Source organism: Rhinoderma darwinii, chromosome 11 (genome assembly GCF_050947455.1).
Source record: "Rhinoderma darwinii isolate aRhiDar2 chromosome 11, aRhiDar2.hap1, whole genome shotgun sequence".
NCBI classification, from domain to species: Eukaryota; Metazoa; Chordata; class Amphibia; order Anura; family Rhinodermatidae; genus Rhinoderma; species Rhinoderma darwinii.
Genome location: NC_134697.1, coordinates 37,311,452 through 37,337,044, shown reverse-complemented (window position 1 = coordinate 37,337,044; position 25,593 = coordinate 37,311,452). Strand labels below are relative to the sequence as shown.

Sequence of the window (25,593 nt, the reverse complement as noted above, 5' to 3'; positions counted from 1 at the left end):
ATGGTTTCAGTAAGTAAATTATATTTTTTGTAGTATGAAAAGTTAGGGCTGGTACACACTGAGGATTTTGCGTGGCGGGTCTGGAACAATTCCTGCCAGCGGCAGGAAGATTCCTCCCTCCCATTGATATCATTGGGAGGAGAACGAGCCGAACGCTTTTTTTCCAGCTAGCTGAAAAAAATCGGCTATTGGGGGGAAAAAAAGAGTCCGACTCCCATTGACATGAATGGGAGGTGGAATTTTACGGTGGAATTTGTGTGAAAAGATCCGTATACAATTTACTTATTTACTCCGGAATATCCCTTTAACACATAATATCAGTGGGTAACCAGTGGCTCGGAAGAGACGTGGCTCGCCATAGGAGCCCTGAGTTATGACCATGTTCACTGGCTACAATATTACATCCACATTAATAATCAGGAACCCCCTAATCAATACAGCTTTTGTATGTGGTTGCTATTTTTTAACCTTAATCCGCCCCATGATGTAATAGTACGTCGCATTGAGGGGGGGGGGGGGGGTCATTCCCACAAATCGCCATACTATTACGTTGTTCTGGTGGTGGAGGTCTTAGAAGCTGTGGCTGCACCATCACCAGCGAGTGGCAATTGTAACTTGCTGCCCCATAAACCGCTGTGTTATCTGGGATTGGCAATAGCGTCAATCCTGGCTTTTTAACCCCTTAGATTCAGCTGAGGAGTTTTACAATGGGATGGGACTACCTCTGACACCCCATCTGCGCTGTCATGGCAGCTGGGGTCCTAACAAACACCCCCAAGTCTGCCGTGTTGTTGACTGATAGGGAATAATAGGTTGCTTGTCAGTATATACAGGAGTATTGCAGGGTATTATAGCAGTGATTAAATGAGCGCACGTTCAAGTCCCACAATGAGACCAAAAATAAAGTTTATCTTAAAAAAAAAAAAGTCATTAATAATCCACTTATAAAGCAACTAATAAAGGGGGGGGGGAAGAAAATATAAACACTTATTCTACAGATCTGTATGAATGTGTCGATAAGTCAAAATGTTTATAACGTACGATGAATTGCGTAAAAGAAAAAAAAACAATGGTGGTATTTCTTCCCCTCCCCCTATAAAAAGGGGAATTATTTTTATAAAAGTTAGTTCATTTGTTATAAGTGTACCATTTTGGGAAATCAAGAAATAAACCGCCAAATAACAAGCCCTCATACTGCCAGCTAGACTGAAAAGAATAGGAAGAAAAAGTTCCGGCTCTCTGAATGTGATCGTTACAAAAGGCTGCGTACGTAAGGAGTTAATGGGTGCAAACAGTAAACGCTGGATGTCTTGTAATACGGTACGCAGCGCCACTGTTTGGAAGAAACTTCAGTAATGTGCATCTCCTTTTTATTTGATTTCGAAAAATCACTTTTTTGTTTCTCAATTCATATAAAAGGATAAAAAAAAAAAGCTGCGTAATAAGAATATGGTGAAATGTAATATCTTTTTTTATCTATAGGGTATAAGACAGTCCATGATGGGTTTGTACTGTATGTGGTATCATGGTATTTCTGTGTTGTCTGCTATGAAAATAAACATGTCCCTTCAGGACAAATCCCAACATGTCCCTTGAATTCCTGAATATATTTTTTTTTTTTTACATTCCTTCTTGTTAAATATCCCTCAATAACACTTGCCACTAGGACAACAGTTTACTGTGCCTGCCGTAATGTAGACCATTTTTCTCATTTATACAGATTTTATTTACTTTTTTGCATCTGTTTTTGTAAATATGATGATTTGTGTAATCTAAATAACGTTGGATCCTCCTATTTTCTCCGGAGTGATCAGTAGGGGTTAATGCCGTCAGATTGAGATCATAAAATCGCTTCCTGCCTCTGATCTTGGGTAAATCCGGCTCCTTAGATGATGTGATGTAGGAAAGTACCTGCCTGTAAAATAAAGCCTTCAAGCAAAAGGGAATTCTTTGTTCCTCTGGACTAGAGCCGTCCTCTCCAGGCCATTTCTGCCCATTACCTGCGAACATCACGGTTCTAATTAAAGTCTGATAAATCTCCGCACTGGTTTACATGTTTGTCTATTTTCTTGCAGTAATAAATGCCGGTATGAGAAAATACTACCTACAAGCCAACGATCAGCAAGACCTAGTAGAATGGGTGAACGTCCTCAATAAAGCTACTAAAATTACAGTGAGCGTCTTTCCATTTATTGTAGTGCATGATCTCTACTGCTTAATCCTCAGAGGGTAACTGAACTTTTTAACCAGTTCAGGACCGGGCTATTTTGATCCTTCAGGACCAGACACAGTTTAGCCATTTTTAGCACGTGTTGGTTAAATGGCTATAACTTTTTTTTATTTGTTGGGCTAACGACGTGATTTTTGCAACGTTTTTTCCGTGGACAATGCAGGTTTCATTTTTTATCCTTTTTGCTATTTTAGAATTTTTATTCATAAAGTTTGAAAATAATAGTAAAAAAAGAAGCTCTTTTACGTTTCAGCTATTTTTTTTTTGGGTAATAACAAGGTTTTACCCTAAAATAGACCTTTTATTTGTGATCGTCATTGTCTACCGTAAATTTTAATATATTACATGTCTATATTAGGGTAATTGGGTCAGCGCTAGCGTTACAACAATGATTGGCGGGAGGGGAACGTTTTTTTTTGGGGTGGGTATTTTGTGTATTTATTATACAAATTTTTTTGCACTTTACTATTTTTTTTATTACTATTGTCTGTCCCTCAAAGGTCAAAAAAGACCTTTTGGGGAACTTTATATATATTTTTTTCTTTCTTTTACACCATGTTTTTTCCCCTGTAACTGGAGCTGCACAGCAGCCCCAGTTACAGGGGAAATCAGCCCTCTCATAGTGACGATTGTCACTAATAGGGCTGTGCTGGGTCTAGTAAGACCCAGCAGCAGTCTGTCAGTAACGGCACCCGGCGATCATGTGACCAGTCACATGATCACCGGGAGGTATAGAGACCGCGCTGCTGCCTCTATTCCTATAGTTCATTGAGCGCTGTGTACAAGTGATCGGAGAAGACCGAAGCAGCCAAAGCTGCTTCTGTCTTCTCCTCAGGGTCCCCGGCAGTCACGGACAGCCGGAGACCCGACATTCAGCTGCCCGATCGCGCGGGCAGCAAGTTAAAACCTGAGCCGTAAAAAGTCTATGGCTCTGGTTTTAAGGACCCTGACCGCTGGCCTTAAAAACACAGCCAGCGGTCGGGCACCAGTTAAAAAAGCTTTTGACGTGTCATAGTGACATGTCAGAAGTTTAGATCGGTGGGGGGTCCGAGCACGAAGACCCCCACTGATCGCTAAATCGAAGTGGCAGAAGAGTTTGGGTGAGCGCTGTGCTACTTCGTTTTGTTCTCAGCTTTCCACTGAAAGCAGAGCGAGTGGTGTACGGACTCAGACTTTCTATATATTGAGCCCGTACGCCGCTCTGAGGAAAGCAGATCAGAAACGATGTGGCACAGCTCTCATCCGAGCACTTCTGCGGTTTCGTTTTAGTGATTGGTGGGGGTTTGTGCTCAGACCCCCACCGATCCAAACTTCTGCCATGTGACTGATATGTCAAAAGTTTAGCATTTATGGCGAGACAATTCCATCCACAATTAAAAGGTGAGTATTTTCCGCTATGTAATAGTGTCTGTTATTGAATAATTATATGGGCATTAGAAAAGAAAATTTTCTGATCTTACATTGAAAACGACCTATGGTTTCTACAGTGCTCTGCTGTGGGTGGTTTCCTTCTCTATAATAGAGGATGGTTTTTATATATTTAAGTCCCATCTCGAGACATGAAGTGATGCCTATTAAAAGCACAAAGACGTGGGAGGCCTCGTTTCCTGCCAAAAACCTTCTTCTTTCCTCCCAAACTGATGTGAATGGCTGCAAAATACACACTTTCTTGTGAGATGTTGGTTTTGTAGAGACTTTAACCATAGTCCTAGACCATATTAAAATGCAACATATTGTGCAAGACACCGAGACCTTGCAATTTGGTGTTTAGATGGTTCTTAGCTTTTGCTGAATTGGAAAGTAAAAGACAATGCTGTTTTCCATTGAAGTAGTCTTAGGAAAGGTTGTTTTTTTTTTTTTGTAGAGCTACTACTTGAAAGTTATTGTGCATAATTGGACACCAGTTTCTTTTGGGTTCAAAGTTCTGGGCTGATGAACTTCCTAATATCTTTATAGTGGTCGGAACTTTGTTTTTCTGATTTAAAGGGCTCCAATTCCCCTGCATAAACATAGATTTGAAACCTAACATGGTTGCCTGCAGCCACCACTAGAGGGAGCTCACCGTATACGGTCTTATTATTAAGTTCAATGTATAACTGATATTCAGTAAGTTTCTAGTGATTGCTACAGTGGTCAGGGCTTTAAGATGACACGTCATCACTGGCACTTATTAAACAAAAAACATTAGGGGACCCAGGAAAAAGCAGGGGAGTACCACTTTTTTTATGCAATTGTTAGCTGATTTACAAGAAAATATTGGACTGAAAAACCCCCTTTAACTTCCTGACAGTCCCATTTAAAATTGGAAAAACCCTCCAGAAAATTTTACTTTTTAATTGTAGATTTTGAATTTATATCAAGTAAATATAGATGGCACATAACTAATTGTAGCATTCTGGCATTGGTTTTTATGTTTATCGTGTGGAGTAAATAACTTTAATGTACAGGTCATTACAATTTCAACGATACCAATTTATGTGTCTTTTTTTTATTCTTTAAACTTTTTTTCATTATTTCCATTCCAGTTTTATTAAGTCTTGTTTGTTTTTTATGTAAACCACTTGGGTGATGCGATCAGCATTGACTGCTGCATCCAAGGTGTTAAACGGCCAGGTCATGGAGTAAAAAAAACAAAAACAGACCAAACCATATGTGGCAATCAAAGAGCAAGTTTGATAATGGGGGTAAAAGCCCATGTTACTCCTCCACCTGGGGTCATCTGAATCTATGCAGGGACAGGAGAAGGATTCCCCTCCCCTCCTCCCCCTGCATGCTGCCAGCATATCCTCTTCTCTGCTCCTTACACCGGCTGTAGTAAGATCTGCAAGTTCAGTATATGCAGATCCCACTTCAACCTGCTCTACGTCAGATTCTTAACTTAAAACAAGACCAGAAATTGTGGCCCTAGGCCCGGTTAGCAATGTTTTGGGCTCTAGCCCAGTGTAAATGCAGCTCGTTCTATTTACACAGCCCGGGATAAACGGTTAGATGGTTATGGCCAGGTTTGCATTATCCAGCTATGTGGCGTTTACGCTACTGTAGTAATTTACCACAGATTTATTTTATTTACTTATCCTTTCGGGGTGGGTGTTATTGCCAACCTAAAAAAAAACAACAAACATTTCGATTCCTCCTCCATAGGTACCAAAACCTAGTGACCAACTGTGTCCTGCAGACAGTGTGAACAATCCGCTTGAATATTCAGGCAGCAAGAAGCAGATCTCTTACAAGACTGAGATAGTCGGTGGTGTCCCCATTATCACACCAACACAGGTATGTGCCTATTACTTGTTCTAGCCTTGGGGATCTGATTCGATGGTCAGTATATCTGTCACCTCTTTAGGGGATGCAGACATCTTTTCCACACTGAGGCCTCGACACGTTATATGGTGCATCATACAGCACTACTTGCCCATCTACCTTACCCCCAATTCCTAGCTTCGGAACTGTACTGAATAAATAAGCCCAAATCGTGATGTACCTGAGTATCTACTGGCTGCTACTTGACATGGTCCAGGCTGTCCTTGGTCTATCAAGTTCTTCAGATGTTTTTGTACCCACTTGTGTAGCTCCTAAACTATGAGAATGACATTGGTTCCCCATGTGTTCCTCCTGGATGTTTTTTTTTTTTTTTGTTTTTTTATGGATGTTTTTTTTGTCATTACATCAGTTTTTGTTCTAATTTGCAGCAAGACATAAGTGAAAGCGCCAACACTGGTGATCGAGGCAACTTGAAACGTACCCAGAGTCAGCTTTCACCCCCTCACCGACTGTCCGATGGTGGCATTATAAAAGCTGGGTACTGTGTCAAGCAAGGAGCTGTGGTAAGACGCATAGAATTGTCTAGTGCTGTCGTGATAGCTGGTAATTATGGGAATGGATGAACTAGATTATTGGACTGTAATGTTACACTGAAGCAAAGTAACACTGATTTATTATTTTTTATTATTATTCCAATTCTACTCGGGCCTCGAGCACACATCTGTGGCCCCTTATACGACCGCAAATCATGAATCCGCGAAACATGGACCACACTCGGATGACTTCCGTGTGCGCGACGTAGTTTTAACGGACCCCTGAATAGAATGGCCAAAACTGATCCAGAAATTATAGAACCGGTCCTATTCCTGTCCGTTTTTGCATGGCCCCATAGACGTGAATGGGTCAGCGTGCTGTCCGTTAAACCGGATATCACACTGAAGAATGGCACTGACGTGTGCATGAGGCCTTCGTGTAGTACGGATTCTGAATGAAATATTTAAATTATGAGAATCTTTTGGTTCTTAAAACACCATCTTTGAATCCAGCCTAAATGTTAGACAGTTGGGCCAAAACACAGCCGACTTTGGGAGCCATTTGTACCACGAAGCATAAACGCCCCAGTTCTCAAGATCAGTGGGGACCCTATTGCGATGTCTAGGATGAAAAATCTTCTGTCTTTGCGGAGAATGTCCTAAAATAACTTTTTGTTCCTGACTTTTTGTTCCCTCCCATATAGATGAAGACCTGGAAAAGAAGATTCTTTATTCTAGATGAGAATACAATAGGATATTTCAAGTCTGAAATGGTAGGGGTTATCATTGGTTTTCTCTCATTTACACCGGACACACGTTTGTTTGAATATTTAGTTGTTCCTAATTTATTCTATGCGTTTTCCTGCTTTTCTCATAGGATAGAGATCCATTGCGTATGATACAGCTGAGAGAGGTACAGAAGGTGCAGGAATGCAAACAAAGGTGAGAAAAAAAAAATCACGTACACGTACGTCCCCCGAAGCACAATGATGACCGATCCGGTTTATCAACTAGCCAGTTATTTCTCTGCATTTGGTATGTACATATGTAGCAGTGCTGAGTTTGTCATATGCCCCTACCCAGTATGGTGCCTGCTAAATTATCTACATTTATCATATTTCTGTATTCATTCATTAATTTTTGCAATCAAATTGGATGCCTGAAGCAAACTGACATTAACATACGTACGTAATTCATCATCCTAATTTGACATGTATGTTTTTCATGTATTCTTAACCTGTTTTTTCACCAGTAGTGATTCTGTTTCTTCGTAACAACTGTCTGTCATTCTGACAAGATAAAACCTCACTGTGTGACAACACAAGGATAATTATTTAGTTTTTTTCCCCCTTTCTCCGCAGTGACATAATGATGAGGGACAATTTGTTTGAAATAGTGACGACTTCGCGAACGTTTTACGTACAGGTACATGTTTTCTTTTGAGAAGGTGCCGGATTATGAAAATTCTATTTCTAGCGATTGTATATGTCAGATTTTAAGTAACAGGGTGAATAGATCCACTTAGTCACGGTGCAAAAATCATGATCTGGATCAGTCTTCATTTACATAAATGTTCACCATGGAAATATGCTTTCTCTTTAATCTACCAAGCTCTAAAATCCTGTGGGTCTAATTTTTTAATATCTATATTGGTGTCCGAACTCGGTTTTTCTAAAATAGAGTTCCAAATATACCTAGCGTTAGAAGATATCATTTGTGCTACCTGCATCCACCACTAGTGGGAGCTTACTGCATCTGTGGTATCATTGAGTTCAATGTATAAACCGTTTGTAAACGACTAAGCTCCCTCTAGTGGTGGCTTTAGGCAGGCAGAATTTTTTTTTTTGTTTAACTCGGTCTACATAGGGGATTTGGAGCTCTGTATCAGAAAAACGGAGCTCAAAGGGCTTTGAAGATTAAGAAATCCATCCATTTTGGCGCTAAAAACTTCAGTGTTAAAAGGAGGACATTTGATTGGTGTTTAAAATATTTAGGGTTAAATCCATAGTATTTGTCATACAAACCTGTAAAGAAGTTTTCCCTACTTACAAGGTGTTGAGGAATGGATATATATCCAGCATATATCTTGTTGATGATTTCTTTGCAAGCAGTGGAATTTGGTTTTATATGTGTGGTCGTTACCGGTTGCACGCTACACAAGGCTCTGTTCACACTGCTGTCATTGAGTCAGTTTTTTGTGTTTTTTTTTATACAAGATCCATGACTGGTAAGAAGGATTTATTTTTTGTAATGGGTCCAATTTATTTATAATAGTTCTGTCAAGTTTCTCTTTATTTTTTGTACCAGGCTGAATAATACAGCGAACTAAACTATTCAGCGCACTTGGAGCAACGGAAACCTGACTGACCATAATGCCTGTGTGAACAGAGCCTCTAGCCACAGTCTAGTCCAAACCCTGGGAGCTTTTATGTCAATTATAATATATTGGACTTACTATGACCAGCTCATTATTTTTTTAATTGTACCAGTAAATATAGTGGGTTTTCCACCTTGGGTGTGAGTAATGTAGGGTTTGCCATGTTTGTCTTCCCAAAATATAATTCTTAAGAATCACTGAAAGTCGCATTCCATCATAGGATCGTCTTTCCCTTTTGTGTTTAATCCAAATAATTGACTATGACCGTGGTTTTATTAGAGCGGAGATGCATTTTAAGTAGGTTTTACAGTCCGTGTTATCCAAGATGGCCAAAGGTATAACTTTTCATTGTAATGTTTGAATATGCATGTGATCTAGTATTATTGCATAGATCTTAAACTTTTTATTTTGTCTATCTTTTCTATTACATTTACAACAGGCAGACAGTCCTGAAGAAATGCACAGCTGGATCCGAGCCATATCTGGTGCCATTGTAGCACAGCGAGGGCCAGCCAGATCTGCGGCCTCTGTAGGTTTCATCCGCTTGTAGTGACCTCATACCGTGATGCGGTGACTTTGTAACAGAAACCAGAGCGCACAGTTACTTGTGGCCATGGGGTGTAGTTCAGTTTCCTATGTGCCTTCCTTTCTTTTATATATATATATATATATATATATATATATATATATATATATATAATTTTATATTTTCCTTTTTATTTATTTTTTCCTGTGTACGGATTTGAGTAATTTGTTTGAAAAAACGGGACCCCATACGGCGCTGCTACTCAGGAACGAATGCAGTAGTAGTTTAGAATTGATACTTTATTGTAGGCTACGCGTTTCAATGCCGGTTGCTTGATAAACCTCAATTCATGCCAGACAATTTATCCAGTAAAGAGAGAAAAGCTATCAAATCCCTACGGAATAATAAGGAGATTGTGATCCGCTCCGCAGATAAAGGAGGGGGCATCGTTATACAGAACAGGTGTGATTATCTTAGGGAGACCTCCAGAATTTTATCAGACAGTTCATTTTATTTAAAATTGGTGGCTAATCCTCTTTCCTCATATATAGATGAATATAGAACCTTCATAGACGCAGCTTTTTCAGAGGGTTTACTGACCAAAAAAGAAAAGAATTTCCTTAATATGCCATGTCCTAGTTTACCATTTATATATCACTTACCAAAAATACATAAATGTATGAATAATCCTCCTGGCCGTCCTATCATTTCTGGCATTGGATCCCTTACCAGTAATTTGTCACACTATATAGATCTACATCTACAGCCATTTGTATTACAACTACCCTCTTATTTGAGGGATTCCACTCAACTTATTAATGACTTACAAAATCTTTTGACTGTACCCCCCTTATCCAAAGTGTGTTTCTTAACAGCCGACGTCACAGCCCTATATAGCAATATTCCCCATGACAGAGGCCTTGAAGTGATTGAATCGGTCTTAGCTTCGAATCCCAAAATTCCAACTGCACAAATTCTATTTTTAACGAACTGTGTGGAATACATCCTCAAGCACAATGTGTTTAGCTTTGGAAATAATTTTTATAATCAAATAAAGGGCTGTGCCATGGGCTCCAGATTCGCTCCGGCATATGCCAACTTATATATGGGCGAGTTTGAGGATAAACACATTTTTAATGGCCATAATTTTAAGGAACACATTTTACTCTACAGACGTTTTATAGACGATTTATTTATTGTATGGAAAGGTGACGAAAAAGAAGCTACTGACTTCATGGAAACATTAAATAGGAACGACTTTGGAATAACTTTCACTTATACTTTCTCCAGTACATGTATTGACTTTCTAGATTTAACTATTGATTTTGATGACATTAACAGGAATTTTAATACCAGAACACACTTCAAAAACGTTGATGTTAATAGCTACATCGATTTCAGAAGTGCCCACTACCCCCCGTGGATTAAAAATGTACCCTTTGGCCAATTTAGGAGAGTGAGGAAGAATTGCTCGTCTGAAATTAATTTTGTAAGGGAATGTGAGGTTTTGGAAAGTAGATTTAAGGAGAAAAATTTCCCTAGACAACTTATTGAAGGTGCACGTTCAAAAGCCGCAGAATTGACCCAAAAGGCCTGTGTTAGCCAAACGAAAAAGACAGAGGATACTACCGATTGCACTAATAAAAATGGAAAAACTAATACCAACAAGATTAAGTTTACAAATAATTTTATTACATCATACAATAGTGGACATAAATTGGTGAGATCTATTTTGTCCAGACATTGGCATATCTTGAGAAATGATCCTTTCCTCAAAAATTCTCTACCTGACAAACCAAATATCACCTTTAGACGGTCAGCTAATTTGAAGAATATATTGGCCCCTAGTCGTATCAACAATCTTAAACCTTCTATTCCCAGAGTTTTACCAGTTTTGAATGGATCCTATAAGTGCAGCCAAGTACGTTGTCTGTGTTGTAATAATATCTCACACAAAAAATTGACCTTCTGTTCCAATACAACCAAAGAAATTTTCCCAATTAAGGCTTTCCTTAATTGTGGTAGTAATTTTGTAATTTACCTCCTTGAGTGTTCGTGCCACTTACAGTACATTGGGAGGACTATCCAATGTTTGAGAAGCAGGATCAACAAACATAGATATAACGTCCTTAAGGGGTTTTTAAAACACAGTGTTTCGAGACACTGTGCTTCATCCCATAACTGCCAGTTTAATAGAATTATCATTACGCCTATTGAGCAAATTCCTTGTGACGTTCCCAACCGGTTCCAAAAACTCAAGCAACGAGAAAATTTTTGGATATTTAAATTATTGACCCTACATCCAAACGGTTTGAATGACATTTCGGAAACTAATCTTGATTAATGCTCCTTTTTATCACATTGACATTTGTGTTTTTTTAGCAGATAGGACTCACCTCTAACTTATATATGTGTACTTAATACTTATATATATATTTTTTGTATCTGTAGTGAATTTTCCATATTTTACTACACAGGTTAATCGCTGTTGGTACTATGATTATCATCGTGAAGGATGAGCAATGGTTCTATTAATAGTGATTTCCCTGATTATTCTGGGGTCTGGCTGCCACGGGTTTATAGTAAATTTAATCTTTTTCTCCTCCTGAATCCATTTTTTTACAAATTCGTTTTGATTGCAAGTAATTGTTGAATTACCGCAAAATATCGCTGTTTTGATACAGCATATACTTCTGTATTTTTCTTGAGCTTTTAAACTTTTATCTTTAATCATATTTCAGATTGTCCAAAATAGCCCTCCCTTTCATCCAAATTAATTACTCGACCCCTACATCTTTATATGATGGAATGTTCTTATTTTATTCCATAGGTTAATTACTAGAAATAAAAATATAAATGACATTCAGATCAACTTAATGGTTGATTGCTGTTTTTTCACTGAAATATACACTATTTTTATGGTTTCTACGTCCAGTTGAGTTCCCAGCTATATGGGTTCAATAGCAGTTTTTATGATTTTCACTTATTCAGTTTATTTTCTTTTAATTCGTTTTCATCCTAATTAAATGGTGAATTACCGCGAAATATTGCAAGTACGATACATCGCTAAACTTCTGTATATTTTATTGTGTTTTAGCAACTGTTTAAATTCATTGATATGGATATTAATGTTTTATAGATTGTTTGCAATTTCCCCCCCCCCCCTTTGTTTCTTATTGTAAGATCCCATACCGTATTTTTATTTCCACTCTGCCGATTTTAGTTTAAATTAGCATTATATACTATTGGATTACTTTGTGTACCTGTCATATTTGAACTGTTCACAGTGATTACGTCATCTTGCACTTTAACCCTGTCTACATTGGCGTTTTTTGTTTTTTTTTTTTTGTTTTTTTTTCTCCCGCGTGGTGTATTTAAGGGCTGTTGTTCAGACTAAAATGTTTGTGGCCTGAGGAAGATGCCGGTGCGGCATTGAAACGCGTAGCCTACAATAAAGTATCAATTCTAAACTACTACTGCATTCGTTCCTGAGTAGCAGCGCCGTATGGGGTCCCGTTTTTTCAAACAAATTACTCATTCACATTGCGGTGGTCCTTCAAAGATTGACCGGCTGGGATCTCGGCAGCAGCACTCATCCATCACTTATCTACCTTTTACCCGCTCCTGACATTTTCACCTGTGGTAAGCCTCCATCTGTCAAACTAAGTTTGTTATTTCTTGGGCTTACTCACACTATGTGGCGCCGTGCTTTTCTCTCTCAAATCTCTGTGTACGGATTTGTACTTTTACAGATGAACGCAAGTAACAATGTACAGTTCTCACTTTCGTAAGAGCGTTGAATGGCCGGCCTTCCCAAGCATGTGGGTGTGAAAAATTATAATCTGGTAGTTATTTTGCGGTTGGACAGATGGTAGCCTACAGATGCTGTGTCAGTTACTGAAATTGTGATTTATTTTTTTTGGGGGGGGGGGGGGGCTTTCTGTGAATTGAAGTTTAGTAGGTGGGTTGTTGGGCTGCTGAGGGCACTATTATTCATTAGTTCACAAGAATTTCTGTGGTCATTTCTCTGGAAACAATGCAACATTTTCAGGAATAAGCAGTTGCCTGCATTTTTGGACTAAGATGTCATGAGCATTGGGCTTGGTATATATAAGTGGGTACTTGTCTTCATGGAATGTGTTAGTCATAGCTATTTTTCTCTTCTTTAGGGCTTATTTGGGTGGTAGCATTTTTATTTTTTGTTTTTAATTATATTTATTTTTTTCTAAGCCAGTCTGTCATGACACGTACATACAAGACCAATATTTTTCTCCATTTGCTATATACTATATGACTTATATGCCAAACATATGGGCCCCAATATATGATATACAGTTCAATATGTTGGCCATTGACTCACATTGTAAAAATAGTCAACGACTTTTTGGTAAGCAAAAAGACTTTTGCATAGGTTGAGACCCGTTATAGGCTATGGATGATACATTCACCGTGTGTGTGTGTGTGTGTGTGTGTGTGTGTGTATATATATATATATATAGTGAACGGGCACCACAAATGTGGGGTGTACAAAACCTAAGACTTCGCCATGACCCTGTGTTGCTCACTATTTGCAGAAAAAAACCCTAAAATACTTATTACCATATTGTTTTCCTATGGGGAAAAAAAGTTTCAAGCAACCTTGTGAACATCGCAAAATTGGAAGACTATCAGGTTGCAAAACTAGGGGAGAAGGAGCAGACTGTACAGCACGGCATCCGCTTTTACCAGCTGATGGTCTCAAGGTACATGTTACTAGAGCCAAGGCAATGTTTACAGAATTTGCTACGCTCTTCTGCGCATTACTGTCCCTCATGCCACTTTTAGGCCCCATGCACACGTCCGTAATTTTGATCTGCATTTACGGACTGCAATTGCGGATCAAAGTACGGACCCATTAATTTCTATTGCCCACGGACACCTTCCCGTATTTACGGGAAACTATCAGAGCCGTAGAAGTGACCCGCAAAAAATAGTACATGTCCTATTTTATTTTTACGGACCGTGCTCCCATACTTTATAATGGCAAATGCGGGTGACTGTCCCCAGCCGACCATCCCTATAAATCACCGGCCGTAATTACGGGCATGGCTGTGTGCCTTAGGCCGGCTTCCCACGGGTCGGATACACTGCGTAAAAACTGTGCAGCGTATCCAACCTGGAAACCGCAGCACCTTCCGTCTGAAAAATCTCACCATTGTGGTGCGGTTTTTCGAACTGAATTTTCGCGGTGGAAAAAAAACATTGGGGAGCAGAAAAAAAAAGCCGTTCATACTTACCCCTTCCCTCTTCTCTGCGCGTTTTCCGGCCTCCTGGGATATTGTTGCAGGCCGTGTGATGCTGCAGCCTGTGATTGACTGCAGCGGTCACATGGTATGCAACGTCCTCCCAGGAGGCCGGACTGGAGGAAGGAGAGACTTCTGGGTAAGTAATTATTTTTTTCCCTGAGTTGCGATTTTTGTGGCGGATTCGCAGCAACTCTGCCGCAGAGGTTGCAACACTTGGCTGTCTGTTGCGGGTTTTGCATCCCCATTGAATTCAATGGAGAACCTGCAATAGAAAATCCAGGAAAACGCAGCATAAATGGACATGGTGTAGATTTAAATTCCGCACTGCAGGTGAATTTATTAACGTTTACGATGTGGGGTTTTCTTCCGCAGCGTGGGCATGAGATTTTCAATATCTCATCCACTTTGCCGCTACTGTAAATGCTGCGGAATTTCCGCACAGAATTCCGTTGTGGAGATTCCACAGCGTTTATGCTATGTGGGAACCCGACCTTGAGGTGGTTTTAGACGGGCAGATTTTGCAGAAAATACAGTAAAGTCACACATGTGAACACCTCCTACATACAAGTAGCAATTGCAGTTAATATAATTGTTTATCAAACTGGCGCAACATCCACAATCCTTTCAGAGGTAGGAAATGGCTTTACAGCAATCTATAACAATCAGTGCAATTTATATTTTTCTCCTCACTCCAGAATACAGTGTGAGTGTTTACACCTTTTAAAATGAGCGCCGATCGACCATACAGCTTGTCAATCGGCGCTTGCTCCATTCAAATGCAGCAATAAACGTTTAGTGTGGGAATGAACGATCGTCCACATACATTTGCATCATGTCGGCGGCACGTCTCCCTGTTTACGCAGGTAGGTGTACTAGCGACCAGTTTTTGGCTGCATAAAAGAGGAGTTCAGCCAATGAACAAGTGGTTTCTCATTCATTGGCTGATCCTCGCCCTGTTAACAAGGTCAATGATCGGGAATGAGCATTCATATGTGAAAGGGAATTAGAAGCTTAAAATATGCAGACCTGGTTTGCTAAGAAAATGACTACGATTTGTCTCGGCTATTTCTCATACCCTTCTGAATCCACGATCAGTGGCCGCACCAAATGGTGTCTGGGGAGCTGATAAAATGTTTTTTCCTGCTAGGACTTTAATTAAAAGCCATTGACTGTTCCTTTGAAAAGTGTTATAATGTAGCAATGCTTTCAGATTACAGCAAGTGCCAAACTGTTACATCTGGGGTCTATATGACTAATGATTGGTGAAGAGTTAATAAATATGTTCTTCCTATTACCTGTAAGGGTATGTGCACACGATGAGAGGCTTTTACGTCTGAAAAGACAGACTGTTTGCAGGAGAAAACAGCTGTGTCGTTTAAGACGTAAATGCTGCTCCTCGTATTATGCGAGGCGTCTTTGACGGCTGTAATCTTGAGCTGCTCTTCATTGACTTCAATGAAGAATGGCTCAAGTTACGTTGCAAAGAAATGCCCTGCATATAATGTATATAAGTGTCCTGCACTTCTTTGCCGAGGCAGTCAATTTACACGTCGTCGTTTGACAGCTGTCAAATGACGACGCGTAAATGACAGGTCGTCTGCACAGTACGTCGGCAAACCCATTCAAATGAATGGGCAGATGTTTGCCGACGTATTGTAGCCCTATTTTCGGACGTAAAACGAGGCATAATACGCCTCGATTACGCCTGAAAATAGGTTGTGTGAACCCAGCCTGACAAGTCACTCAGACATAGACTATAACAACTGCAAACTACAATAGCCAACCATAATGTTTCTAGTTCTCATCCATCTTTATTAGGGTAGTGATGATCAATGTGTGCAATGTTTAATGTATTAAAGCTATAGACAACATTCATATCGGCACAGCTGACCCCAAACGTTTCTACTACAAATCATCCTAAAATATTATCATAAAGGTTTGTAATACTTAAGACAGAAGAAGTCCTTTCCACACAAAGCAATTTCTTTACCATGATTGTTGATTTTTGAAAAACGTTACTAAAACTAACAACCATGGGTTTTACTTGCAGATTGACCTTAAAGGGTTTCTCTGCTTTAGAGAATCCCTACTTGTTAGAAGGGTCCCTTGATGATAAGCTGATCACAAAGTATCCTTTCGCGGGGACCCCCAGCAATTACCTGTAATCTGTGTGGAAACTTGGCAGTAAATGTTTAATTTCCCTGCAGCACCACTACAGGGGAAATTGAACATCACAATTATACCAACGGGTTCTCTGGGTAATGCAGGACATGACACGTCCTCCAGAGCGTGAGAGACTCTAAAACCGTAAAGTCTATTTAAAACGTAAAATAAATCAATTATGCAATACTGTAGGTCTTGATTTGAAACCATGGAGAGCTTTGTGTCTCCATGGTAACAGACTACAAAAGAAACCTATGTAGTCTAATCCTGCGGTCATTCTCCCTTCAATTTATCCCCTATGTTTTGCTAAAGAACATTTGGTAGGCAGAACAGATCGGAGGGAATATGGCTGCAAGATCAGACTACACAGGGTTTGTTTGTTGTCTGTCACCATGGCAGCACATAGGTATTCATAGGAGCTGTAGAAACAAAATGATAGGACGTTTTTAATCCTTGCTTATTGCAAAATTGCTTTGTTTTCAATTATAGAAGTATTGGAGAAAAAAATAAATTTGTTACGAAGGTGGACAAGCCCTTTAAGGCTATTCTGAATTTTGCCTTTTATCTTTCGTGGTGGAGTCTTTCAATTGAATTGCACAGGAATAACTCCACCTCCATAGACTTTGTAGATCTGTTTTTTCTTTTCAGAAAGTAATAATTGTCTTGTAAGTTTTACACTGTGTCTCTGTCTCTCTCTCTGTCTCTCTCTCTGTCTCTGTCTCTCTCTCTGTCTCTCTCTGTCTCTCTCTCTGTCTCTGTCTCTCTCTCTGTCTCTCTCTCTGTCTCTCTCTCTGTCTCTCTCTCTGTCTCTCTCTCTGTCTCTCTCTCTGTCTCTCTCTCTGTCTCTCTCTCTGTCTCTCTCTGTGTGTGTGTCTCTCTCTGTGTCTCTCTCTGTGTGTGTGTCTCTCTCTGTGTCTCTCTCTCTGTGTCTCTCTCTCTGTGTCTCTCTCTGTGTGTCTCTCTCTCTGTGTCTCTCTGTCTCTCTCTCTCTCTTTGTCTCTCTCTCTCTGTCTCTCTCTCTCTCTGTCTCTCTCTCTCTCTCTCTGTCTCTCTCTCTGTCTGTGTCTGTCTCTCTCTCTCCTGTAGCTGCCTTTCAAGTCTTACTTTTATCTTTTTACAGCTTTCTCCACAGCGCATCTTTCAGTTTCTCTTTCATCGCTTCTTTTTTTTATTTTTTATTTTCTACTCTCCTTAAGGTGTTTTTAATCCCCACCCTGCCCTGTCTCCCCGCAGATGCGTCAGGTCAGACGTCTTTCAAATCCCTGTATTCCGAGGTACATGGGCAGCAGTGCATGCCCACGATACTAATTGCTGCCTCTTACCATTTAACCCACCTCACATCCACATAACTTCCATCCACTAAACTCATCAGCCCCACAGTGTACATTGTGCACATAGCCATACTGCGCTGTATTGTTGTATTTGCATGCTACGTGTTGAGACGGTGACAGAGCATGCCTCATCTTGGGAAGATACTGAGGGATACGCTCAGTCTGCTTTGTTTTACACTCATAACCTTAACAACTGCCTTTTGCAGTTTGGCCCCAGCGTGCCTTGTACCGGTAATATGGGGTGTGTGGAACAATTCATTGTTTCATTCTGTTATGTCTGTATCACCTGCAGTGTTGTAGCCCAGGCTTGTAAGGACAGGAGAGAGTAATCTGGTCCGCGTTCTGGCCGATCACGCGTTTTACAGTTGCTGACTCACTCAATGGCTGTTTTGCTGATGACTATTATAAACATGTGCTCATTAAGTGTTAGTGTCTCATCGCCTACTACATTTTCTTTGCAGGAGACCCCAACCTCATACTCCGAGCTCAACTCTTCTTTTCGCTCCTTCGGTCTCCCTCACTCGACCGCCCGAGCTCAGCACTCTGACCCCGGGCCTCTTTATCGGAACAGGGATGAATTTCGCACAGTTACCAAGAACCAGCCAGGACACACCACGATCCCGTCTGTCTCTGCAGGAAACCAGGCTAGCAAAATGACTCATTCTGTGCCCAACAACATGTCCTTTACTCTATTGGAACCAGGGATTGTTGACCTAGATGATGCCAGCTTGCCGGTCACTGATGTCTGAGGCCGATAGAAGGATGTGTGGAATGAATCTGACAAACCTACAGCTTTACCGGTTCATTTTCATGTCTTACAATGCACAACCGCCTCCTTCTGACCTACCATTTACTTTCCCATCCATGGTAAGGAATTGTTTGATTTTATTCCATCAGGTCTGCGGGACCAATGCAGTAAGATGTTGAAACACATTCCCAAAACAAGTCGAGAACTTTCTTCTGCTGCCAAAGTGAGCGAGGATTGACTTTTGCCCTTCTCTGGAACTCTGTGACACTGGTCACATAATAAGAGCATGCCACACTTGGCATGGAGTGCCTTTTTTGCCCTTATAGTGGTTGTGCTACAGCTGGCACAGACACCTTCGTGACACGTACGATTTGGTGTTTTATCGGATTTTAACAATCTGCTAATACAGTATTTTCATGTCTAAACCTTTGTTGCAATGCAATAAATGCCTGTCTACAAGCAGAGAAAGCTGGACCACTGTGAGTTAACTTGATCTTGAGCTCCTGCCACCATTCCTTGTCCCCGTCATATATTGCACACTTAATTTCAGTGCCACTTTTGGGGGAAATGCTCTTGGAATAGCATTGGAATGAGTTTGACCCTTTTAGTACCTGTTTTAGAGATTTCGGTTTATGAACGTTAATCTCGCTGTGTCTGTAGTCCAGGTATAAACGCTTGTTCCGTGAATTTCTTGGAGACCGTTTTGTTCCTGCACTGTTGTGTCTCCACGTCTCAAGTGCCTGCTGATTCCTTGTGTTGCATCTCATGTGGTGTCTGACTGTTTTGTGAACTGCTGTAGCCATGTGCTTCCATCTGTGACTCTTCAGATATGACAAATCCCAAAGTTCCTTATTGTATTTTATTTTTCTTTTTTTATGAGGGTGGTGGGTTCTAATTTATATTAAAAAATAAAATTTTCCTAAATCGCGTGCTTGAAGTGCACCATTTGACGATCACTTGAAATAAATCCGTTTTCATTTATGTAGCGTCTCTTTGTAAACCAAAGTGATGAGAAATACAATGTGTTTGTTTACATGTTGCAGTCAGATGGTGTTTGTTTTTTGCTGCAATGGTCACAAAACGCTACAGTTGTGTGACATAGCAGCATTACTGCCATAGTACCATGGCACAAACGGATACGACCGCAATGTGTGAACACATCCATACAGTTTAGCAAGAGTAGGGCACAAATGATCAAACTTCTTGGTAAGATTGCCTTTTCACTGCAGTGAATCCAGACCTGTAAACAATGGGGTAACGACCGGTATACTGCCCCAACTTGGGGCTGTTTCTTGCTGTATGATATAATTATTTTTTTTACTTGTTCCGAAGTATGAGTATTACATGATTTGTTAAAATGTGTGTGTGCACTCATGATGCATTTTGTCTAAAACAAATCTTTACTTTTTTTTTTCTCCGTAATTTCTTAAATGGGTATTCTGGATATAGCAAATAAAGGTTATTCTTTGTATAATAATAAAAAAAATTGTACCATTTTCCATTATACCTTCTGCATAAATTTCTTATGGCTTTCAAGATCTCTGCTTGCTGTTCAATAGGAGTCTTTATAATTTTTTTCCAGTTGATAAAAAATCAGTCCGGTTAGGTGATGGACGCACAGCTCGCTACAGTATGGTCAGATGGATGACTGATTTGAAAAACAAAACAAACGTTGACCTAAGAAATAAAAAATACTTTGAACAATGTTGAAAGTTTTCACACTTTAATATCTACTTGGCAATACAAATGAATAGGATCCATTTATTGATCTGTCAGTGCACCATATTGCACATAATCCTATATAAGGCAATAGAAAAAATACCAGTAAAGCCTTAGGGTATGTTCACATGGCAGCGTCCGTTACGGCTGAAATTACGGTGCTGGTTTCAGGAGAAAACAGTACCGTAAAATCAGCCGTAATGGCAAGTGCAGGCGTCTTTCGCTGCGTCCATTACGGACGTAATTGGAGCTGTTTTTCCATGGAGTCAATGGAAAACGGCTCCATTTACGTCTGAAGAAGTGACATGCACTTCTTTGTCGCGGGCGTCTTTTTGTACGTGCCGCCTTTTGACAGCGTCGCGTAAAAAAAATGACCGTCGGCACAGAACATCGTAAGACCCATTCTAATGAATGGGCAGATGTTTGCCGACGCTTTTGAGCCGCATTTTCGGACGCAATTCAATGCTAAAACGCCTGAAATACGTCCGTAAAAAGTGTGTGTGAACCCAGCCTTAGGGTATGTTCACACAGAAATACGCCTGAAAAAACTGCGCGGAAATGCCTTGAAATACGCCTGGAAAAACACTGACAAAACACTTACAAACTGCTTCCCCTTGAATGCAATAGGAAATACACTGCTGTTCGCATGAGGTAGATTTTTACGCTGCTGAATTTAAAAAACACCACATTAAAAGAAGCCTCGTAAAAAGAAGTAGCGGGTCACTTCAGGTGTTTTTGGAGCTGATTTTCCATTGCCACTATGAAATTCGGCTCAAAAGACGCTTCAAATGGAAAAAAAAGCTTCATTTTCAGCTTAAAGAAAATGCCTTGAAATCAGAGGCGGTTTTCCATTGAAAACCGCAACGTAATTTTCGGCCTCTTCTTCTTTTTGAGAGTGTGAACGTACCCTTATTCAAACGAGCATCTGTTAAATGGCAGTTTTACACGTCCAATTTGCACCCGTGCGGGAACCAGTTGTCACGGACCCTGATAGAATCGAGTCTATTGAGAGATCCATGAAAACGGCCAAAAATAGGACATGTCGTATTTTTTCACAGGCCAACAACTGCTGTGTGACCGGCCAATTAGAATAAAACACATTTATTGCAGCTGCATGTATTTCTACCTTCTGGGGCCCATGAATATGTCGTTTTGCTGACTGTAGAGATCACGCACCTATATTATCTTAACTCCTGTCCCCCTCTATCCCTACCCTTTCTTTGCCATATTTTCTTGTCTGTTCAATTGACAAGTATAAATTAAAACACTACATGTATTTTTGGATGTCATTCCACTCAGAATTTGTTCAATATGTGAAACTTATTCTATACTGTAATATGTTGAAATTTCAATAATGTATTGATAAAGAAAACAAAAAACGCATGCAGCTGTGACGGCCATTGAAAAAAAAAAAAAAAATAGCAGCGAAAACATTCATAAATTGACCTGCGGTGCAGAATTTTAATAACACAATGTCAATTTATGCCACATTTTCGTTGCTTATGTTGTGAGTTTTCCGCATTGAATTCAATGGGGATGCAAAACCCGCAACAGAAAGCCAAGTGTTGCAACTTTTGCAGCGGAATTGCAGGGATTCCGCTGCAAAAAAATCACACAGAGAAAAAAAATTCAAATTCATACTTACCCAGAACTCCCTGCTTCTTCCTCCAGTCCAGCCTCCTGGGATGATGTGACCACTGCAGCCAATCACAGGCTGCAGAGGTCACGTGGGTTGTAGCGTCATCCAGGGAGGCCGGACCAGATGGCAAAGGAGGGACATGACACCATGACAATGGCCTAGGTACGTCTGAGCATGAATTTTAAAGTTATTTTTTTAAATAGCCACGTTGCCTGCCGCAGCGGAAATTCTGGCCGAAAAACCACAGCACAATGTGGTGCAGTTTTTGAGACTATGTCCTGCGGGTTCCAGGTCTGATACGCTGCGTGGTTTTTACGCAGCTTATCCAACCCGTGGGAACCCGGCCTAAAGGGTTTAATACAATAAGTAGTATTACATTCACCTGTTAATGCACCTTGCTGAAAATGTACATGACCAGTGGGAGGGAAGTTCCTGCACTCACTGATCTCGCCAATCGCAACCATTTAACCCTAAACATGCTGCTATAAATAGTATTCTCAATATTAAATTGAGGGGGCTCCGCTAACTCAAACATATTTTGTAACCTCCAAGCCATACAATAAAAATTAACATGAGATTTCACCATTTTTTTTTAAATTGCACTATTCACAGAACCTTATTTTCTCTTCAGAATAAATATTAAACACATCTCTAATACTACGGGATTGACATAAATAGACTAGCGCTGTCGCTGCTATCTCTATCAGTTATATAGAGTTGAATAAAGCAGGAGCCCACATGTCCGACCACTGCTCTAGTTAAATACAGGATCCCCCGTTCCGGTGATGAGTGCCCCCCCAGCAATCAGACACTTATCACCTATAGGTGGTAAGTGGCGTTCATGGGAAAACCCCTTTAAGCTCAAAATTGATTGGTTCCTCAAGCTCCTGATATATGGGCCAAGTATATGCACCCTAGGAGGCATAAAGAGAAAAAAAATACTCCTTAGGCCTCATGCACATGGCTGTGCCTGCGATTGCAGGCACGGCTGGCTGCCGACACCCGCAGGCTGTATTTTCATGCTGTGCTCCCATACAATCAGAGAAGCAGGACATGCGCCATATTTCCCGGCACGGACACCTATCCGTAGCGCTACGGAAAGGTGTCTGTGGTCAATAGAACCGGCTGGGTCCGTATTGCGGTCCGCAATTAGAGTTTTTTTTTTACGGTCGTGTGCATGGCGTCTTAGACGGGTATAAGTGAAGGAAACCTGTCAGCAGTTTTGAGGTCTGAAAACTGCTGACCGTGTGATATAGTGGAGGGAAGAGCATTTTAAATTGACCTTTTTTTTTTCTTTCATGGCAAAAAAATTGTTTCATTCATCCATCGCGCTGATCGCAAGTGCCACTGAGGCAAGTTCTGCCAAGAGTGACCGCTCTACCGGTCTCCTGATTGGCTGCTAGAGCCGTCACTCAGAACAGGGAGTGGCATTCGCAACCGCCATGCCAGGGAAATTCAACACCGGTTCCTCTGTTATGCAACTTGCATGACCAAGAAAAAAAATAAGATACATTTAAAATGTCCTCCCCACTCCACAATATCGCTCTGTCAGCAGTTTTGAGGCCTCAAAACTGCTGACCGGTTACCTTTTAATTTCAGTGTTTATGGCTCATTCACACTTGCATGTTACGAATATATTCAGGTTTTGTATTTTTGCGCAGTGTTTTTTTTCTCTTCCACGTGCAGCATGTTCCAATGCTATTAGTTCCTGCTTAGCCCACGGAAGTCAATGGGTTGAATTTAAAACTGCCAGATCCGTGCCTGCGTAATTCGCATGCAAAAAGATTTGTTAGCTCTGTAACAAACAAACAAACAAAAAAACAAGCTATACAGGTATTAATCTATGGAGACTTCTGACAATTATTCCTAGTCACTATAAGTCACACACCCTTCTGTAATGTATCTGCAGACAATGCAGGAACGAAGTGTGTATAACCAATATGGCCGTCACTAACTATACATACACCATTTTTCTTTTAGGCCCTGTTCTGCCTTAATTCCTTCAGGAATTTTGAGGCGGATTTTGATCTGCCTGCACGCTGTTTTCCGCCGCGGCCATAAAAACACTGCGTAAACTGCTTTCTCTGCCTTCCATTGATGTTAATGGGAGGTCAGAGATGTAACTGCCCGAAGATAGGGCATGTTGCTTATTTTTCCTGCGAGCGTTTACCGCTCGTGGGAAACAAAAACCGCCTCCACCTCCCATAGAAATCAATGGGAGGTTCTTTTGGCGTAGTTGCCACGTCAAAAAACGCTGAACTCCCCTTTACAATCCTGGATTGGGAGGGCATGTCTGTATTTTTCGGACTATAATACGCAGTTTTTAGCCACAATAAATTTGCTAAAAAGTCCCTGCAGCTTATAGCAATTTTGGTGTTCCTGGCCGTTTAAAGGGGTTGTGCCATAAAACACATCTATCCTCAGGATAGGGGATACATGTGTGGTCGCTGGGGGTCCGATAAGGAGAACACGGTCCGAAGTTACCAAGATTGCTACATGAGAAGCTTTGACTTCTGCGTTCTGTGCCCGTCAGCTCCATAGTGATTAATGGTATCTTTGCGCATGCGTGAGCGGCTCTCCATTGATTTCTATGGAGCTGCCGGATACAGAAGTCGGAAGTCCAAGCTTCTCATGTGGCGCTCTGGGTGACTTTTGGTCCCCCGTTCTCATCGCTAGCGATCCCACATGTAGCCCCTATCCTGTGGATAGGGGATACATGTATTTTATGGGAAACTCCGTTAACTAGTTAAATGCAGCGGTCAATAGTAACCGCTGCATTTATAGGGGTTTTTCCATGAAGGACATTTATGACATCTCCACAGGACATGTCAGATAGAGGCGGGTCCCCCTAAACCCCGTTCTAGCTTTCTGTGCTCTCCTGGCCACTTGATTACATGTGGAGTTACTGAAACAGCGTATCTGTGAGGGTCTGGAAGTTTTCCAGAAAGAAGTCAATAAAATGTAATCACTGTAAAAATGAAAAGTTCTACAATTTTCTAATATAGTTTTAATTCCTTGCCATTTTTAAGTTATGATTGTTGTTAGTGAATGAAAACATCATTGTTTACATTCAGAGGTTGCATACATAGCTAGTCCTACTCTCGGTGAGAAGTGGATAAAGTGTGGACTCTAGAGCAGGGTTACACCTTTTCTGGTTCCGAGGGCCATATTGTCCAATTATCCACTCCTGAGGGCAGCAATAAAACTTAAACATGAGAATTTTTTTGTATATAAATGGCTTATATGCAATAAATGTCAGAAGTGGAATTCCCACCTATCAATCAGGAGAATAGAGGTCTCCTGCACTTCAGGGAAGAGACGAGGGATGGGTGTTACGGAAACAGATGAACAGTTTACAATTCCTATAAACTACAAAAGAGCTGTATGCATGCACAGCCCCCTCCTCTCTGGAGGGCTAAACTAATCTGATATTACAGGGGTTTCAATGACCGGACAACTGATGACCTATCCACGGGATAGATCATCAGTGAATGATCGGTGCGGGTCTGACACCCAGGACCCCGCACCGATCAGCCATTCCGTGCGCCAGATATTTTGAAGGGTATGCAGTAGTTGGAGCTGGAAGCAGTTAGCTCCGGTCACGGAATAGTGGCCAAGCTGCAGTACTGCAGCTCTGCTCCTATTCAAGTGATTCTGCAGAACGGCCGCTATGCAGTGGTCAGAGCCATCTGCTTCCAGCTCGAACTACCCCATACACTTCAAAACATCCGTCAGCCGGAGCAGCTGATTGGTCTGGGTGTCGAACCTGCACCGATCATAT

The 25,593-nt window shown here is 40.8% G+C and overlaps 1 protein-coding gene across 3 annotated transcripts in view; it reads left to right on the top strand.

The window, feature by feature from the left end:
* Positions 1-19,435, top strand: part of PLEKHA1 (pleckstrin homology domain containing A1) — a 50,185-nt gene extending 30,750 nt beyond the window's left edge. Inside the window, exons 5-13 of one of the 3 annotated variants that reach the window (XM_075841102.1) lie at positions 2,076-2,173; positions 5,372-5,503; positions 5,920-6,054; positions 6,729-6,797; positions 6,902-6,966; positions 7,386-7,449; positions 8,841-8,930; positions 17,572-17,649; positions 18,168-19,435. In XM_075841102.1, coding sequence (XP_075697217.1) covers positions 2,076-2,173; positions 5,372-5,503; positions 5,920-6,054; positions 6,729-6,797; positions 6,902-6,966; positions 7,386-7,449; positions 8,841-8,930; positions 17,572-17,649; positions 18,168-18,455 — 1,019 coding nt within the window. In that variant the 3' untranslated portion in view covers positions 18,456-19,435. The remainder of the gene's footprint in view (positions 1-2,075; positions 2,174-5,371; positions 5,504-5,919; positions 6,055-6,728; positions 6,798-6,901; positions 6,967-7,385; positions 7,450-8,840; positions 8,931-17,571; positions 17,650-18,167) is intronic. The other 2 variants (XM_075841104.1, XM_075841103.1) reach the window with 2 other exon arrangements.
* The last annotated feature ends 6,158 nt before the right edge of the window (positions 19,436-25,593 follow it).